Raw genomic sequence first — 20998 nt, forward strand, 5'->3', positions numbered from 1 at the left:
AGTGCTGTGGGCTCAAGCAGTAGAGCACTTGCCTTGAGCTGAAGAGCTGAGGAAGAGCACCCAAGCCCATAGTTCAAGCCCCACGACTGACAAAAAAGAAAAAGAAAAAGGAAAAAAGGAACTACCTGCTGGATATCAGTGACTCACACCTATAATCCTAGGTAGACTGCAGGTTGAGATGAAAAGGGTCATGTTGGCTGTAAGCCAGACCTGGCTTCCTTTTTTCAACCTGGAGCTGAAAGAGGTGGCAAGTGACTGGCATCCTGCTTATTGATGTGGGAGGCTGAGTCTGGAAGGATCTCAGTTCTAGGACAGCCTGGACCAAAAGTCCTCAAGACTCTAAGCTGTACCTGTGACCCCCAGCAGGAAAGACAACCCTGCAATAAGCAGACCAAAGCTCATGTCAAACTCGGGAAGGAAGGGAGACACCCTCCCCCTAATTCTAAACATATCCAGCAAAAAACAGGGCTGTGAGCGTGACTCAGTCTCACAAGCACCAGGCTCTTAGATCAAACCCTTAGCACTTCCTAAACAAAGAGCACAAAAAAGGCTAGAGGGATGGCTCAGCAGTACAGCACCTTGCCTAGAAGCATGAGGCTTTTGAGTTCAAGTCCTTGTACCTCTCCTGAGATTTTTGTGGTTTTTAATATAATTTTATTGTTATTATTAAGTTGTGTACAGAGAGGGTGAGTTTTCACAATTCAGGGGACGCGTTCATTTCTCTCTGGGACAATGCCACTCCTTCCTTCTCCTCAGTTGTACCCCCCACCATCCCTGCCCACAGCTGCATAGTTTGTTTTCCACATCATGTATAGTTGATATCATGGTTGCATTTGTTCATCTTTCCTCCCCGTGCCTTATTTTTGCCCTCCCGCTGCCAAAGAAGCCAAAAAAGGAAAAAAAAAAAAAAAAAAGCAGATATCGAGAGCACTACTTCACCACCACCACAAAGACAACCCATATTAAACAAGATAAATATTATATAAACACTCACTGGAAATACTAGGCAAGAAGTAACATAAAAGGCATGTACTTCTGAAAGGAAATACATCATGTCGGATGACGTGATGGTTTATGCGGAAAATCCTCACCGAAGACAAAAATAAAAACTTCATACACCAACATCAGAAAATAAAATACCAACACTTAAACTCGTGTGCCTTTATACAAGCAATAAACATGTGGAAACTGAAACGCGATGTTTATTACTGCTCTGAAAAGGAAGGAAGCAATCTAACACAAATATGGCAAGATGGACAGAACTTATTGCTTCAAAGTAAAAAATGCTAGTGATCACGGGAGACTTAAAAGAGAGTGAGCCGCCTGTATCACGGAATGGAAGACCGCACAGTAAAGGTGTCAATTATCCCCAAATTGATATTGGCTTTTATAACCTTTCTATCAAAAACCCAGAGGAGATTTACAGACTGGACAAAAGAACTGAAACAAACACAACTGTTAAAAATAAAAACAATGAAAACGGGCTACCAGTGGCTCATAGCTGTAATCCTAGCTACTCAGGAGGCTAAGATTTAAGGATCACAGTTCAAAGCCAGTCTGGGTAGGAAAGTCGATGACATATTTTTTAAAATTCCAACTAGCCACCAAAAAAAGCTGGAACTAGAGCTGTGGCTCAAGTGATAAAGAGTTCCAGCATTGAGCAAAAAAGCTAATGGACAATGCCCATGCCTTGAGTTCAAGCCCCAGTAGTGGCATACACACACACACACACACACACACACACATACACACACACACACACACATACACACACACACACATACACACACACACATACACACACACACACACATACACATACACACACATACACACACACAAACACACACACACACATACACACACAAACACACACACACACACACACACATACACACACACACACACAGTGGAGGGAGCATTATTTTCAATGCTAAGCTTTACTACAGAGCTAAAACAAATGAAGTACAATAGTATAGGCACACACAGACAAAAAAACCTAAGAGTAGACCCACACTTTTTGCCAAAGACATGTAGCAATTCAGAGAAGAAATACAGCCCTTTAATTAATGGACTTCAGATATTTGGAAATTTATAGAGAGAAAGAGAATCCTTGATTTACACCCTACATATTGCTCAATAAGTGACAATTATGGACTTATAATGAACAACAAATTCAAATATAAAATTTAAAACTATACAATTTTTTTTTATTGTTAGTGGGGCTTGAACTCTGGGCGTAGATGCTCTCCCTCAGCTCTTCAGCTCCAAGAAAGCATTCTACCACTTGAGCCACAGCACCACTTCTGGTTTTCTGGTGGTCTCATGGACTTTCCTGCCCGGGCTGGCTTTGAACCATGATCTTCAGATCTCAGCCTTCTGAGCAGCTAGGATTACAGGCATGAGCCACCAGTGCCTGGCTAAACTATACAATTTTTAAGATGGTGGAAATACTTGGGACTTAGATCAAGGTCTTTAGGCATGACATCAAAAACATAATCTGATGTACTAGAAGTGAAGGCGTGGTTAACGCAGTAGAGTATGTGCCTGCTAAGCATGAAGCCCTGACTTCAAACTTAAGTACTGCCAATAGATGATAGCTATACAAATAGAGATAGATGATGGATAGATAAGGTGATCAATTGGTGGTAAATGGTAGACAGCTAGAGATAGGGATGGATGGATAGATATAGATAGATAGATAGATAGATAGATAGATAGATAGATAGATAGATAGATAGATAGATAGATAGATAGATGACAGATGTATTGGAATTTTATTAAAATCACATCAGAAAAAAGTGATTTTACTCCATTAATATCCTCTTAAGGAAATGAAATAACAAGCTGCCAGAAGACCATAACTGCACACAACCCAAGACCTACATGTATAAAACATAATCTAACAAAGCTGAAAGCACAATCTCAGTGCTAAAAGCAAACAACAAACAAAGCCTATGACAATTCAAACAGCAAAGTGCATGAGAGTCCTGAGCAGATACTTCATTAAAGCAGAAACACAAACAGCAAACAAAAACCAAAAGACACTGGACATCATTAGCGGTTTGAGAAATGAGAAACTGTGGGCCATAGATAATCACCACACACCTATACCCTGTGGCTACAATGAAAAAAACAGTAGGAACTGGAGCAAATCCTGGTAAGGCTGCAGAGAAAGTTGTGTGTGTATGTGAGGAAAGAGAGCACAGTAATTTACACAAACACCCTGGAAAAGGGAATGCCATTTTCTCATAAAACCAAGAAGCTACTTACTTATTCAACCTAGAAAATGCATTCTTATGACATGTAGCCAGAGAAATGAAAACTTGTGTTCACACACACACATACACACCCATCTGTAAGAATGTTTGCAGTCAGGATATTTGTAATAGTATTCTAAGCAGCTCTTAATGGGCGAATGGATGATTTACTGCAGTAAATCCCTATCATAGACCACTACTTAGTCAGGCTCTAAAAGTAGGCAATGAAGCTGGGGGCTGGGGGTTCACACCTATAATCCTAGACACTCAGGAGGCTGAGAGCTAAGGATTGCAGTTCAAAGCCAGCTGGGGCAGAAATGTCCATAAGACTCTTATCTGCAACGAACTACCAGGAAACCCAAAATGGAGCTGTGGTGCAAAGTGGTAGAGCACTAGTCTTGAGCAAAAAGCACAGGGACAGTGCCCAGGCCATGAGTTCAAACCCAATGACCAACCATAAACAAACAAAAATTAAAAATAAAAGTAGTCAACTGTGTCCCCGTATTCAATATTCTGAAAAGGGCATAATTACACAAAGGAGACATTTATTAGTGTTTTCTTGGGCTAGAGTAACAAGGAACACAGTTTTAAAGGGTAGTGTGTTAGCTTTATACAGGATAAAACAAATAATTAGGTCTTAAAATAGTAGTGGAGGCTGCATGAATCTACAAGGACAATGGCATTACACAGAATTATACACAGACGGCCAAATGCATCTACATAAAACTGGTGGAATCTGAGATCTATGGACCATACCAATATTAGTTTTCTTGGTTTTGGTATCATACCAGATTTAATTAAAATGTTACCACTGAATGCTAGACACTGGTGGCTCACACTTATCCTAGTTACTCAGGAGGCTGAGATCCGAGAATCAAGGTTCAAAGCCAGTGCAGGCAGGAAAGTTAGGGAGTCTCTTATCTCCATTAAAACTACCAAAAAAAAAAAAGAAGTAGAGCTGTGGCTCAAATGGTAGGGTGCTGGCTTTGAGCAAAAGAAGCTCAGTGATAGTACCCAGGCCCTGAGTTCCAGCCCCAGAACAGCACAAAAAAAAAAAAAATTACCAGGAAGTGTAAGAACGTGTGTCTCCCTGTGCTTATTTTTCAATTTCATATGATGTATAAAAATGTCAAGATAAAGTTATAAAATAGTATAAATATTAAGCTAGGCATGGTACCACAGGCCTGTAATCTCGGCTACATGGGAAGTAAATGTACAAGAATCTCTGAGCAGCTTCAGGCAAAAACGAGAGATTTTATCTGAAAAAATAACCAAAACAAAAAGGGTTGGAGACCAAGCTCCACTGGTAGAGCGCTTGCCTAAGCAAGCACCGGACCTCGTCCGAGTTCAAATCGCAGTCCCAACAAGAATAAATTCATATTACACACTTGCCCATCATCCATGTGTTAGCTGCGTCTTCACTGCTGTGAACACCTGATAGAAGCCATGTTAAGGGAGGAAGGATTTATTTCGCTCAAACTTTCAGTCCATGGTTTCTTAATCCCATGTAGCACATTCAGGCAGGAAGAAACATGACTGAAAAGAGCCATTCACCCCATGATAGAGCAGGAAACAGAAAGAATGACAGAAAGATGCCCTGGAGAAAGATATGATTCCCTAGGACCCTCCCTGAGTGACCTACTTCGCCCAGCTAGATAAATCTCCAGCAACTCCTAAAATAGCGCTAGCAGCTAGAGACCAAGAGTTGAGCCTGTGTGTGTGGGTGGATGGAGGAGACAGCTTACATTCAGACCATAACAATCCAACAATGGAGAGATAGAAAAAAACATCTTAATGGGCTATAACATCGTTATGAAAAGGACCAGGGAATAAATGCTCATGAAAATGTTTCTGGGGGCCAAAACAAAAAATCACTATGAAAGTTAGTTGTTTCGTGAGTTTCAGAAATTCAGTAATTTGACTTGGCCATACACATGGCCATGGGGTCTTAGCTCTGTTTCTTGGCTTTTGTGCTCAAGGCTGGTGCTGTATCTACCACTGGAGTCACAGTTCTACTTCTGGTACCCACAGCTCCATTTCTGCCTTCCACAGTTCCAATTCTTTTGGTTTGGTTTTTCGTGGTTAATTGGAGATAAAGGGTTTCATGAACCCTGTTGGGCTGGCTTTGAATAATGATCCTCAGATCTCAGCCTCCTGAGAAACTGGAATGACAGGTGTGAGCTACTGGTACCCAGCCAAATCCTTATTTGGGTGGTGGGGAAGGGAATTATGAAAGGGGTGTCACTGATCGAGGTATTTCATACTCATAAATGGACATGCTGAATTGAAACCCTTTTGTACAACTACAGAACAATAATGCTAATATATAAAATGCAGTAACACTATGAAGTCATTTTTGCCCTGTCCTCACTCTGAAGCTAAGATTTCATGACAAGTGAGGTCCACAAATCCACAACACAGAGTATGATGATATCCGTACCCTTCTGATGAGATCAGAAAGAATCACAACTTTCAAAGCCAGATGGCATCAGCTTCGGGTCTCCAGGAAGCCATGAATTGCCCAAACTGGTTCATACTGCTGGCCTTTCAAAAGACCATATAAAGTAGAGATTATCCATCTTCTGCTTCCTTAAGAACATTGCTCTGTCAGAGGTAGCACACATCTCCCCTACCAACTAAAAATGCATATGGAATCCTGTAATAATTCATTAGAGTTGTCTATTATGGATGCAACCACAGGCAAAATGAGAAGTATCCACTAGTTAAGTGCTTGGAATAAGCACTCAGATGGTTTAAAAGTCGAGGTCTCTATGATTCTTTAGCCAAAAGTCCTGTGGTGCAGACCCCATTCATCATTCAGTTGGTTTTCTCAGGACAGCAGGAGGGAGACAAGAATGTAATTGAGGTTAGTACTTGGGCTGAAATTCACAGCTTCCAGACACCAAATTCTTCCCAGTTTCCACCTAATTAAAGGAGTGCAGGCTAGTATTCATGCCCAGCAGGGCCGAATCTTTCAAAGTTTGATCCAAGGGGACCACTTGCAGGTGGCAGATTACGGGCGCTTTATGGTCTGCACCTGCCCTCTCAGACCCTGTGAGAGGAGGCAGAAATGGAGGCCTACGTTGCTAAGAAGAGCTTGAGAAGTCCTTAATGATGTCAGCAGAGTCAAGAAGAGCATTCGTCTCTCAAGTACCCACAAGGTTGACAAGGCTCCAAAAGTTGAATCTGAGAAACCCTCGAGCAGCCTGCAAGTAAATGATGAATGCCAAGGCAAGGGCCCTCTCTCCATCCTTGTACTTGGTGCAGAAGCCTAGCTCACCTGCTAGGCTCTCCCTGGCCTCTTCCCTCCCCTGCATAAAACAGGGAAATTGGGAGCCCAGCTGGGCAATGCAGTAGATGAGATCCTTTCTTCCCATTGCCCTCTGCAGAGATTCTCAGCTCATATGTGGTCTTTGCTTAAACCTTCTATTAGTTCAAGGTTTATTAGCCGAATCTTCAGCCAAAAGTAATACCATTGCCTCTTCTTTATAACATTTAAAGCTCTTATTTTAATGGTATATGTTTATATTGTATGGGGATTGAACCCAGGACATTGTACTTGCTAAGCAAGCACTGTGCCACTCTTACGTTTGACTAGGGGTAGCTTTCACCATTAAGCCCAGGGATTGTATAAATACACATACATATGATAAACGTGTGTGTGTGTGTGTGTGTGTGTGTGTGTGTGTGTGTGTGTGTGTGTGTGTGTGTGTAGATTTCTTTTTCTGATCCTGGTTCTTGAACTCTGGACCCGGGCTCTGTCCCTGAGCTTCTTTTGCTTAAGGCTAGAACTCTACCATTTGAACCACAGGACCACATCTCGCTTTTTCTGAGTAGTTTATTGCAGATAAGAATCTCACAGGGGCTAGGAAGGTGGCTCTGTGGTAGAGCACTTGCCTTGCATGCCTGAGGCCCTGGGTTCGATTCCTCAGCACCACATAAGCAAAAAGAAAAAAGCCAGAAGTGGCGCTGTGGCTCAAGTGATAGAGCGCTAGCCTTGATTGAGCTGAAGAGCTGAGGGACAGCGCCCAGGCCCAGAGTTCAGGCTCCATGACCCGACCCCCCACCCCCAAAAAAAAAGAATCTCACAGACTTTCCTGCCCGGGATGACGGGAAAGCTCCACAGCTTCCCGAGTATCTTGGATTATAGATGTGAGCTTCCAATGCCTAGCTATGTTTATAGATTATATAGATATTAATGGAGATGGATAGATAGGGATGATATATATATATATATATATATAGAGAGAGAGAGAGAGAGAGAGAGGCAGAGAGATGATATATCCATAGATATATATTAATATAGAGATAGGGAGATGATATATATTATAGATAGAGATGATAGAGATAAAAATGACAGATAGGGACAATAGAGGCCATAAAGGTGATAGAGATGATAGAGCTAGGGGAATACTTCAGCATTTTTGCAGGCATTTCTCAACCTAGTCAAGTTGACAATCAAGATTCACCATCACATCACCTATCAATCATTTTCAGCCGGTGTAATAGAAAACTATCAACTAGGAAGATTGTACAACAAATCTTTCATCTCCTACAGTTCTGTTGATGGTAACTGCTCTCCCCCAAATACAACCCCAAAACAAAACAAAAACCAAAGCCCTGGCAGATCCAGTGTCTGATTCTGCTTTTGGTTTGTAGATACCATCTTATCATATCCTCACTTAGCCAAGAGACGAGGAAGTAAACAGTTCCACCTTCATGACCTAATCATTCATTCCCCCAGAGGTTCTGCCTATGGCAAACAGAGAGAGGCTCTGAAAAGTCTTCTTTCCACATGAGTTGGACCTCAAACGTCTTCAGGGATAGGGGTGCAGTTCAGTGGTAGAACCTAGGTAGAACTAGTATGCCAGGTTTCTTCCAAAAAGCTCTCTGGCTCCTAGGAGGAATAGAAACCTTACACCCAAATGTCCTAAAATTTCACAGTACCGCAGCATGCATGATTCAGGCCAGAGTCAGAGTAGATTCTCAGAGAAAACATCTGTCTAGGCTGATGTGAACTCCTTAGATTACATTCACCTCTGGCCACGCACCCCCACAGCTTCACCTGCTCCCTTGAATTAAGAGCAGATGTGTTGTGGGTCTGCCACACGTGGTCCCTTCCAGGATTATCTGCCCCCAGCTCTTCCCAAAGTCCATGCCCTGGCCTGATTTACTTGGTTCCCCAGGCCTTAATCTGACAATTCTACCAAGACAGATTGCCTGATCTAAAGGAAGGAAGCCACATCAATTATAGTCTAAACCAAATCATGGATTAGTTACTTGTTTGCTTGCTTGGTTCATTGGTGACAAGGTCTTTTTATGATCCCCAGGCTGGCCTTCAATGCTTGGGCTCAAGTGAACCTGCTATCCCTACCTCCTGAATAGCTGAAAATACAAGTAAGTGCCACCACCAACAGTCAAAACCAAGTCACTCCTAAAAATAGAAATAAGAACCCCAATGAACAGTTATTACAGGACCCCAAGCAAACACTTGGACTGATCCAACCCATGTGGCAAAACTCTCAGAGCCGGTTTCTTCCAAATCTAAGTTGTTTTACCCCTGATGCCTGTCTGTCCCCTTCTGCTCTGTACCATGTTCTCTGTGACACTTACAAAGTGGCTGTCAAGGGCAGGGCAAAGTATGAAGTGGTGTTGTCCAACCTCGGTCCTGAGTGAACAAGCCATTTCCTCGCAAAAGCAATTTTCCTCACTTGTGTGCTTGGAGGAGTCAGACCAGATCACAATATCAAATCAGATGGCAGCACTCAGGGAAAAGTGATTACTTACTGCCTGTAGATGCCTCTTAAAAGTGCAGGTTCTTACACTAAGCCCCCCACCCACCCCCGGCAAAAGTGACTGAGCTAGATGAGTAGAATACCTGCACCAGCCCAAGTGTATAATCAATGCTTCAGTTTCTCTGAAGTTTTGAGGCACACTGTAGAGCATATTCCGCTTGAGTCTATACTGTGTGTCACTGAAGTTTGAAGACAAGGAGAGGTATTCCCTTCTAATGCCTCATCCACAAATTGTATATGGCTTCCTCTCATGCAGATACCTGATACGCACAGATCCAGGATCCAGGCTAGGACCCAGGATCTCTGGAGAGCATCTTGGCCTTGCAAGTTGAAACAAAACATCCTGTCCCTGCCCTTTCCTAGGGAATAGGACACTGAGGAGAGAAAGAATTTGCAAAAAGAAACCAATCAGAATGCTGTGGGACCCACCAATCAGAATGTCACCATTTAAAACAAGTATAATAGAGGCAACTAATCAGAGTGCAGCCCAGGGTATAAAGACCCACCGTCTTGGGGGAGGAAAGGTTGAGACAGAGATACGAGAGGGATTTCTGCCACAGGAACTCAAGGAGTAGTCTCATGTTGGTAGTCTTCTCAAAATGACAGTCAGATTTGTCTATCCTTATGAATCTCAACATGAAACGGGTTAGTCTACTGCGCTACCTGATATGGAACAATGTTCTTTCTTATGTATTCTACCGCTCAAGGTTCCAACATGGGCAGACAAATCGTCTTTCTCATTTGTTCCAGTGAGCAAGTTTTACTCTGCAGATGGAAAAGAAACACACTATGCTTTGCTTAAAGTGCATTTGGGAGAAAGTCCCCCAAAGATGACTAAGACTCTCATCTTGCCAAATCTTGAGGTTTTACTCCTTTTACTAGCAGAATGCTTTTTTGAATGACTTTTTTCTTACCAAATATTCAAATTACTGTATGTCATTCCAAGCTTACTAAAATGAAAGCATGCGGCCAGTCTTTAGAAAACCACATATGAGGACTATGCATGCTCAGAGCAAATACACACGGTCAACATTCAACACACACAGCAGTTAACAACCAATCAGGATGCTGTGGGACTCACCAATCAGAATGTCACCATTCCAAAGAATTATAATAGAGGCAACCAATTGGGGGGCATTTGTAAATATGACTTCTATGTATAGAGGTTGTATAACTACAGTCTTTCTCCAGTCCCCAAAGCAAACAAGTACTAAATTCTCAAACAAGGTCACAGGGCCCACAAAACTCCATCATCAAAAGCCCTGACCACTAAAGTACGACTGGCAACCTAACAGACAAAGATGAATGATCACTTTGTATGTGAATGAATACACTAATAAACAAACAGACAAAAAAAAAACTAAAGGAGAAAGCTATAGTGGCAGCAAACTGGCAGTGGAGCTGTAACATGGGCAGGCATTGTAAGCTACAGGACTATAACCCTATCTGTTCTCTACCAGCTGCTGAGCCAGAAGGGCTGTGTGGGCTCTGCTACAAGCAACAGCAAAACAACTCTATACCCCCAGGAGCTCCCGCAGCAGGTTCAGGGAAAGACGGGGCTGGCTGACTTTAATCTTACCGTGTGTTTCCCATACCCTCACCTTCGGGGAGCTCATGACGATGGCCAAATTTCCCATTGAATTCCTGTCCCACATATTTATGACACCGACCCTTAAGATTCTGTTTGGCTCTGTGTTGAATGCCACAAGATCAATAAGCTCATCTCTGATCGTTGTGTTATTGGCACAGTGGGTTTTATAGCCCTCAGGCTGCAGGGGGAGGGAAAGGGTGCTGTAGGGAGTTGCTCTGTGGTCTGGCCTGATGCCACATGTGTGAAAGAAGCTAGCCTGGTGCTGTTACCCCACCCCCCACCTTCAGATGCAAAGGGAACCTCTACCTCTGGCTACATCTGGTACTCTGCTGGAAATACCGCTCACATTCTTGCACATGTTGGGAGTTGTCACAGTCCAAGTCCCCTGGAAGCAGTGTTCCCAGACTGGCAATAGCTGGCAAGGGATTCAGTCAAAGAAAAGGAAGGTGATGAACAAAAGTCACTAAAAGGTGAGCCACTAGGAGAATAATATCCAGAAGAGACAAGCTCACCTTTGGAGACTGAGGCAGGCAGAGTGGCCAAGAGTTCAGAAGTCAGAGCAAGGAGACAGACAGACAGCAGAGACAAACAGGCAGGCAGACAGACAGGCTGGCTTCAAACCTGGCTCCTCAGATCTCAATCTCCTTAGTAGCTAGGATTACAGGCATGAGTGTGGATGGCTGGGTTTACAGTGAGGGCCGATGACACAGATTCCTTTACCCTCTCTCCTTCTCTCATTTCTTCCCTCCCTCCCACCCCCTTTTCATGTTATTTAGATATGAGAAAGAATAATGAAAGCAAAAGGCACGCACTGCCATGGGCTTGGAGGAGTGAGTATACGAGCAAAGAAGAATGGAGAATAGTTTCTAGATCTATCATCTGATAGGAACTGGTTGATGGCAAGTTACAAGGAGAATATAAATATTTGTGTGTCTGTATGTCTATGTGTTTATGCTGAACCTGGGGCTTGAACTCAGAGCCTAGGTGCTATTCCTTCTTTTCACTCCAGGGTGGCGTTCTACCACTTGAGCCACAGTGCCTATTCTGGCTTTTTCTAAGTAGTTTATTGGAGATGAGAGTCTCCTGGGTTTTCCTGCCCTGGCTGGCCTTGAACCACGATTCTCAGATCTCAGCCTCCTGAGTAGCTAGGATTACAGGACTGAGCCACCAGCACCTAGTGAAATAAGTGCTTTGATCATCATACAAAGCAAGAGAGAAATGAAAGGAAGAAGAAATGAGGAATCAAGGGAAAGGACCAGAGAAGCACTAGTGCCTCTCCCTGCCCCGTCACTGCCCAAAGCCAAGGCACCAAGACTTGGTCCTGATGCTCCGTCCTCTCTCTGATCCTCTCCCTGACCACTGGCTGTGGCCCCTACCCTAATTCCCTTTGTAACCCACAGATACCTTCTGACCCCAGAGCAGATCTAGGTAAACGCATTCCGGCCTCAGGATGATCAAACTATGACACATTTTCTTAAAGTTAAAACCATGATACTTGCACAAACATTAAAACGGACACGTATCTAAAGAGAGCCTTGAACTCATCCATTAACAAGAGACTAGCATGGGCTCAAATCAATCTAAGAAACATCTAGAAAGGCACACTTAGGCACAGCCAGGAAGGCTGATTTGTTTTCAGAGGAATGTTTCCACCAGACACCACCCAGGTGTTTCACAATGGACTAGAATTATTTGCTCTGCTAGCACTTTTTCCTGAACTTACAGAGGTGAAAAATAGTTTGAAGACTCTCCATGGGCTGAGTCTACTACACAATGGTCACCATCAAGGGGTCACAGGCTTAGCAGAGCAGAGACACCCAGCTGCCTCTGTGGCCTCTTCTTTTTGCCTTTCCGAGTCTCTCACACGTATTCTTGTCAGTCCTCTGCCCTGGCTGTTTTTCCTGGCAAAAATACCCACTTCCTGATTCTACAGGAATCGCCACTGGGCTTCACTCCTCATCTGGCATTGGCCCTCAGGGCCCTCAGCTTCCATCGTCCCTCCCACCGCTCTGGAAGCACCTGTTATAACCTTGCCCATGCTGTCTCCATCTCTTTTCCTCCAGGTCAGGGTGTATGGTCTGCCTTGTTCACGGTTGTATCCTCGGATCTGATAACTGTGTATAACAACAGTGTGGGATCCCTTCCTTCAATATTGGTTGAACAAATGAAAACCAAATAGGGCCAGCCGCGGAGAACTGCGGGTGAGGCTGAGCTGGACCGTTCTTCATTCTGGGGATGATTTTTTTTTTTTTTTGGAGATGCAAACATAGATTGTCTGGCTCCGCTCTCATCTGACAAACAAGCTGCTGCTCCCCCTGCTTCCACCCATGTTATTTAGCAACAGCCTCCCCAAAGATTAGGTCGGATTGAATACCAGAGAACAGATACACTAGCAAGACAAGGCTAGCGCCGGCTTCTCTGAGATTAACAGCAGGGAAACTGTCACTGTTACCTGGAAATTCCATGTCACATCCCCAAACAACCCCCATCAGTATTCAGCCCTCCTCTCAGACTCCCCAAGATCTCAGTCATTAGGACCACTGAACAGCAGCAGCACATCTGGTTTGGTCCTCAGATACCATGGTACTGTAGCTATCAACTATGACAATGCCAGTCTAAGTGGTCCTTAAGATGCCATTCCACACATACCTGGGGACACGTGTGGTACCTCAGGGAATAGATCACAGCCCATGGAGGAGGAATAGGTGGCCCCCAACTAAGATGCAAGCCTGGCACAGCACTGGTGACTCACACCTGTCTACATCCTAGCTACTCAGGAGGCTGAGACCTGAGGATCATGATTTGAGCCCTAAAGTCCACAAGACTCTTCTTATCTCCAATTAATCAGTAAAAAGCCAGAAGTGAAGCTGTGGCTCAAGAGGTCAAGTGCTAAGCTTGTGCAAAATAAAGCTCAGGAGCAGCACCCAGGCCCTGAGTTCAAGCCCAGGACACACACACACACACACACACACACACACACACACACACACACACCATCCATTAGTTTTCCTACCTGCCTGCATGTTTCTCCTCTGGCTGAGAACACTCCAGTGTGTATCAAGTCCAACCGCCCGTCTGGCACCCTGCTGAAAGTGAAGTTGGTTTGTCCAAGGTGCACAGGTGTGAAGGACTTGAACGTGATGCAATGGCTTGGATCATCTAAGCTGTGGGAAGCCGTGTCAACAATGGTCCTTGCCCTAGCCAAGGCCCAAACACGAGCCTCCTCTGAGGATCCTGGGTCCATGTGACAGGCAGGCCGGACAGAGCTTTTGGAGGTAATTCTCACCCTGTGGCCATGTGCTAGCGGGGAACTCTCCCACCCCCACTTCCTCCAGGAAATCTCACACACAAATCCCACAGGAAATGTGCCCTAGGGTTCTAGTTTGCTTTTCATTGGGCTTTATGTTGGATTCCTTCCTCTCTTTCTCACTTCCCCCTCTTCTAATAGTGCTTCCCAGATTCACTACCCAAGTAATCTAACTACACTAAACCTAAGACCCTGGGGCAATGATTTGAAGTTCTGTCTCACTGGCACCTCACTAATGAGCGAGATTGAGAGCTCTTTCCAGGCTGGAGCCTGCAGAATTCACCCCCACGTTGTCCGGCACACACTGTGTCATCTTCAGGTTCACGGGAAAGACAGCAATCTGCCGATGTGCAAAGGTAGCCTAGCTTTTGCACAGTGTGAAAGGGGTGGTTCATACTCCATGTTGTTTCTCAACGGTGCTCATCCAAACTGATTTCTAGACCGGGGTGGTGACTGACTTCTATAATACTGGCTATTTGGGAGGCTGTGATCAGGAAGATCAAGAATCTCCAAGGCCAGTCCAGACACAAAGAGTTCATATTGTATTTCAACAGGAAAAAAGAAAGATGGGCATAGTGGTTTGATTCTGCTATCCAAGCTACACTAAAAAGCTGAAATAGGGGGATCATGATCCAGGCGAGACCCTATCTCAACAACAACCTGAGCAAAGAGGACCTAAAGCTCTTTCGGACAGTATAATACCTGCAGAGCCTTGAGTTCAAACCCCAGTACTACAAAAAAGAATATATTATTATTATTACCATTACAGGACCAAGCATCCCCAAAAGCAAAGAAGCCCACAGAAGCTCGAGGTGGTCACCTGCTACTGCCAGGATTCAGATGTCTCTCCTGTCTTTTGACTCCAGCAAGGCTTTTAACTCCTTTGAAAGCAGGGGCAGCAGTCAGGACACGCCGTCCATAATTGCTACTCACTTTGAACAAAATGGTGTGCAGAAAAATCCTTGATCGGAAGCCTTCAAGTGAGGCAGAATTAAGTGATGGAGAAACTTCTGGGCTTGGCACTGGATAAAGCTTTTTCCTTTTTTTTTTTTTTTTTAATGAATGCCCATCCTCTCCTCAAAGCAGCCTGGCCAGCTGGCCGACAACACAGAACGGGTTCTCCATCCATCAAGGAAATACAGTAGCCCATTTCAGAAATGATGCAGAGATAGCTATTTTGCAATGCCCCAGCCTCTTCAAAAGCACAGAAAATGCATTCCATCTCAAAAAAAAAACCTCAAAAATAAAACCATTAGTGTCTCACACGTGGGCACCAAGAGCAAACGGATGGCAGTGAGAAATAGGAGATGTGTTTGTGTGACATTGCCAGAGACAATCAATGCCCTTAAGGAAAAAAATGTGGCTCACGACATTTTAACCCTTTTCCTTGAGGGGTTTGAGGGTATTAATATTAATGATATTAATGATCCACTAATGAACCTATGGGTTGCACTCAGTGTTCACATGGCCTACTTGGAAGCTGGCAGGAAATATTAAACTCACATCTCTTAAGATCCCCATGTATACAGAATATCAGGTCAGGCTCTTAGTAAGGACAAGGTTTTACCTGCTATTTTAAGGGGTCATGCGGGGACGATTTTACAGTTGAATATTTTCTGAGTTGCCAATATGATTTCTTTCTCTGGCAGGTCCAACTCTTGGTTTTTCCTTCTCCTAAGTCATTCCTGTATGCTCCCTCCCTCCCTCCTTCCATTCCTCCATTTTTCCCCTACCTTCTCTTCCTCTATGTCCCCTCTCCCTTCCCTTCCTCTATGTCATCTGTGCAAAAATATGTATTAAAGGGTTCTCTAGGTTCTCTGAGAGAGAGTTACTGAGAGAGGAAAAGAGGGGAGATCAATTTTCACCCAGTGGGGAGCAACCCAAGGAAACACCCACCATGGGAAAGAAGTCAGGGCGTGCCAATGAATGGACTGACACAGCTGTGGGTCTGGGGAAGGGTGGGCAAGCATAGACACTGGGTGGGTGTCTCCACCCGTATTTGGGGGCCTTGCAAGGTGAGGCATCATGAGTCCACATTTGTAACCCGCAACTGGCCTCCTCATCCCCTCACTCTGACCAACTTCAGAGTGCTGAATACTCCGTGTAGCCAGTATCTTCATCATGCTTGCCTGCTGGTCTTTCGTTTTGCCCTACCATCACCACCACCACCATCATAGTCTGACTTCCTGAGGTAGCTGGTCTTCTCTGAGAGTGTCTTCCTGTCCTTCCCTGAGTGCCCTGAAGAAAGGCAGGGCTGACAGTCCCTCCCCTGGACCCTACACTGACCAATCAAATGAGAGGGAAAGCTATACTGGGACTCCCAAGCTCAGTGCCTAAACTGCCTGGCAGCACCCCCCCCCCACAAACACATATACATTGTTTCTTCTCAAAGCATCCCAAGTGGCCAGGCTGGGGACACCTGCACTGTGCAAAGGATAGACCATCTAAGTGGTTCCCTTCCTCAACTCTGGCTAAACTCCCAGACACAGTCAGCATCTCTATCAGCCCTCCAGCCCTGGTGGCAAGCATCAGGGCCTGAGGGGTGTAGGGTTCACAGGGTGCAGAGAATTGGTCACGTGGGGCCCAGTCAGCCCACCGCATCATGAGGATAGCTTTACGCTAAGCCAGCTTACATAGTGTGCTGATCTTGCTCATTCCAAACTGTGCTTCCTCGGGCAGGCAAGTCACAGATGTAGTAGTTCCATCAGGAAACAAATTCTATGTCCCACTAATCAGAAAGACTAAAGCAGAAACGAAGACAGGTTTCATGTCCCAGGAACCCAGAAAAACGAAAGGAGAAACAGGTTCGATGTCCCTCTACTCAGAAAAACTAAAACAGCAACCAAGACAGCCTCAGCAGGCTCCATAAAAGAGTCTGATGCACAAGGACACAGAGAGAAAAATCAACTGGAAGTATAGAGGAGCTACAAGGGGAACATTTCCTGGGCCATCACAATTGGACCAGGCACAGAGCGGGTGGCATTATTTCTTGGTGTCGTACAACAGGAAGAGACTGTTGTATCGTTGTTCCTTGAAAATTTAATTCTATAGGAAAAAAATTAGTAACTCTCCATTAGCCAGAATGTTGAGATCATCAAACCGTTTACGTTTTGGAGTCAATCATCTTACACATACATATACAACCCATTCCTTCTGGCCTCATTCCTGAGATTCTCCCATGATATCACATTTATTCTTGATCGGAGACAAAGGACATAAACTGGGAATGAGGAAGAATAGCTCTTCTTCTAAAATAGTGAAATTGTCATCTACCTCAAAGTGGAAACCTGCATCATGACACCTTGAAACACAGCTGCCTTTCTCAACATTGGTATCTGCCAAGAATCATGCTATGACTGTCCCACACAGCCACAGATCTGCCCTTCCCAACTCTGTGGAAGCTGGCACCTTCCACCCTTGGCAAAGGGGAAAGCTAAGACCTAAAGGCTGTAGAGAGAATAGATATGATGGCAAAAGCTTATACTTAGAGTAACTGTATATCCAGGTTAGAAATTCTCCTCTAACCACTTGCTTTTACACAGGCAACTCGGAGGCCCGTTGAGAAGCTCGCAATTGCCTTCTCTCCATAGTCACAGGTTAACATTCTTACCTCCAGGACCTCAGAAGGAGGCTGTCTTTGGAGAGAGAGCCTCTAAAGGAATAATGAAATCAGGTGACCTCACCAGGCTGTGGTCACTTAGTCCAATCTGACTGGTGTCCTTGAAGAAGAGATTAAGATACAGAAATGCAATCAGAAAGGGTCATGTGGAAGTACAGCCAGAAGACCGAGAAACCCAGATCTCAGATTCTCTGGCCTCTAGATCTGTGAGCAAATAAATGTATGTCGGTAATGCTCTGTGGTACACCACCTCTGTTACAGCAACTCCAACAATCCAACCCAAACCTCCCAGGAAACATCGGATGAGATGCAGTCCACCCTAGTAATCTCCTAGGCTTCATCTATTCAAGCAAGGATCACTTACTCCGACTCTGAGCTTTTCTCAATGCTCGGCTTGTTTTATTTCAGAAACAAGTGACAGCAAAGGAGAAGAAGATATTTCTTCTACAGAAAAGACCCAGTCACTCCAAGGAAGGATGGCTCAAATGGCAACTCGGGTGTAAGAAAGCGGATTGTCTCGACTTTGGGCTGTACAAAGTACAGGATGGACATATTGGCAGATCCAAGGGTTCTTGGGATCTTAGACTGGCCCCCATGGGCAGTGGGATGTGTTCACATTCTTCTCTGAGTCAGAGAAGCTCAGGCTCCTGGCTCGCTCTCCCCAGACAGAAGTACAGACAGCAGCCATCTGTAGTGATTACACATTCCTTTATATTAATCTGGTCATCACCATTCAGAATAGAGAAGAGTTTCTCTAGACTCCTTTACTTAACTATGTGGTTTGGCATAGACATTTCATTGCTTCTAGAAAAATACCCTGCCTAGATACTTGCTATTTGTGTGTGTGTGTGTGTGTGTGTGTGTACCAACTGCCTTGACTAACTCATGAATCAATCTCTTATTTCTTGCCCTCAGGGGAAAAGACTATTGTAAACAACATGGGTGTCTATTGATATTACATGACCATGGAAAATTGTAAAGAATTTGGTCAGCATGCTTCTTTGAGCAGTTAGTGTTCTTGAAACTCAGCCCTGGTTCCAAACAGAATTCTCCCAAAGCACAAATATAGAGCAACTCAAAGGAGATCCTAGGTCTAGATTGTGGAGTACAGCTGAGCACCCCTTGTTGAGCCCCTTCTGCTGTAGACTGTAGATTGCTGCATTCACAGCACCCAACAAAGCAGACAAAACCCTTATGTACCTCATATAGGGTCATTTCAGGCAATGTATAGAACTCAAGCTTGAATGCAAACATGGAAAGTACCAGCAGAGGGAGACAAAGCTGCTTCCCAAAAGCCTGGTCCCTTCGAAAGCCTTCCAGGGAACAATGGTTCCAAATTATAATAAGCCAGGTGCAGGTGGCTCATGCCTGTGATCCTAGCTCCTGAGGAGGCTGAAATCTGAAGATCACAATTCGAAGCCAACTTGGGCAGGAAACTCCATGAGACTTTCAATTCCAATTTCCAACAGTAAAATAGTAGAAGTAGAGTTGTGGCTCAAATGGTAGAAAACCATGGATGCCCTAAGTTTAAGCCCAAGTACTGGAACCAAAAAAAGATAGCTAGACAGACAGATAGATAGACAGACAGAGAGACAGACAGGATAGATGATATGGCCAGTGTTTGATACAATATTCATATATGATTGATACTTATATGCAAGCATAAAATCATTTGCCTTCTATGGATCCAATAGGCTTACCTGTTATACAGAAGAATATCTGGTTTCCAAATCTGGCCATCAGGGAAATGCACGTTCTTCACGCCTGGATATTCTGACATATTCCACTGCAAATAGTGATCTGTCCAAGACTGACACACAGAGACAACCGCCATTAGTAGCATTTTGCTTCCTGGCTTACTTCTGTTTCTTGTAAGAGACTATTTTTAGGCTAGTTCAAAGTCAAAAAGACTTCCAGACATTTATTTACATAACTGAGCCGTTATCTATAAAATATAAGGAAAATGGGAATTAAATAATCCCTTTTGAAATGAGCATGAATAGCATAAAAATGACACTTAAAGCCTTTGCTGTCACTGTTAGCCACCTTTGGATGACAAGCACCAAAGCTAATGCTAAGCCTCTGTACACCTCTGGGTCCTCTCCTGCTGAAGTAATAGGTTTTCCTTGCCAAATGAGTGACTGTGGTGCTTTCTAAATTTTCATTATGAGGAGATTTTGAACAAATAAAATTCACTTTATTCCAGGCTGTAGAAATGAATTCCATTTTTCTGTGAACTGCAAGAGAAACCTCAAGAAACTTCTAGAAGCCCAATTTGAGATGTGAGCTTGGAGGAGGCACCATGGCCTTGGCCATGAGAGGTAGAGTAGGGGAAAACGGAGAACAGCCCAGGACTCCAGAGATCTTCACAAGCCTGTGGCCTTAGAACCAAGTCTTACTTTAGGTTCCCGATGACCTTTGTCAAAGAAAGGACCATTCACCAGTGTCAGTGGCTCACATCTGTCATCCTAGCTACTCAGGAGGCTGAGATCAGAGGATCGCAGTTCAAAGCCAGCCTGGGCAGAAAAAGTCTGTGAGATTTTTATCTCCAATAAACCACCAGAAAACGGCACTGCTGATGGTAGGCACTCGCCTTGAGCTGAAGAGCTGAGGGACAGCACCCAGGCCCAGAGTTCAAGCCCCATGAAGAAAGAAAGAGGGGAGAGAGGAGGGAGGCATGAAGAGAAGGAAGGAAATGGAGGGAAGGAAGGAAAAAGAAGGAAGGAACGAAGGAAGGAAGCGATCAAGCTAGCAAGTGAGTGAACCCAGGCCCTGAGTTCAAGCTCCAGTACTGGCCCACATAACAAAATAAGATTGGTTACCATAGAAGACACCGCATATTTGGTGTCAGAAATCAACATCTAACCATTTATTTGAAAATTCTTCCAATCAACCATTTTGACCTGAAAGGAGGAAAGTGAGCCTCCTCCATCCTGACTCCAAACGCTTCCTTCTCTTAGCCAGACATGGCGGCTGACTCACCTATGCCCACCCCGATGCTAGCAGCACCCTCGCAGCCCAGGCCTGCTAATGTTATGAGCGGTCACTTCCATGCGTTGGAGAGAATAAATGCAGAAATTTTTAAAAAAGGAAACAGTTCAGCAACAATTAGGGTTGTACAATCTAATCTTCTTGGATGCGAATGCTATTAGTGCCATAATTACAATGAGGAGGTTAAAAATAGACAATAAATAAAGGAAGGCTAGGACATCCAACGACAGAGAAAATCGTCAATATTCCAAAAGAATAGAAGGGAGATTTTTAAAAAATAGTTAATGCAAATCTCTGAATGGCTGCAATGTCTGTTCAGAAAGAGAAATGGTTCCTGTCATTCGTTATCATACATTAAATCAGATCATATCTGACAGGCCCTCTCTACTCCCAGAAAATCCATCACTGGCTGCTCCCTCTGAGGGGAGGCCAGAG

At 44.3% G+C, this 20998-nt stretch overlaps 1 protein-coding gene across 1 annotated transcript in view; it reads right to left on the reverse strand.

Moving 5' to 3' along the window:
- The window catches only part of Chrna7 (cholinergic receptor nicotinic alpha 7 subunit), an 86673-nt gene that overhangs the window by 20823 nt on the left and 44852 nt on the right, over positions 1-20998 (reverse strand). Inside the window, exon 4 of the mRNA XM_042697471.1 lies at positions 19273-19382. Within this exon, the coding sequence (XP_042553405.1) occupies positions 19273-19382 (110 nt within the window). The remainder of the gene's footprint in view (positions 1-19272; positions 19383-20998) is intronic.

This window comes from Dipodomys spectabilis, unplaced genomic scaffold, assembly GCF_019054845.1.
Source record: "Dipodomys spectabilis isolate Male_0828 unplaced genomic scaffold, ASM1905484v1 ptg000219l, whole genome shotgun sequence".
Taxonomy (NCBI): domain Eukaryota; kingdom Metazoa; phylum Chordata; class Mammalia; order Rodentia; family Heteromyidae; genus Dipodomys; species Dipodomys spectabilis.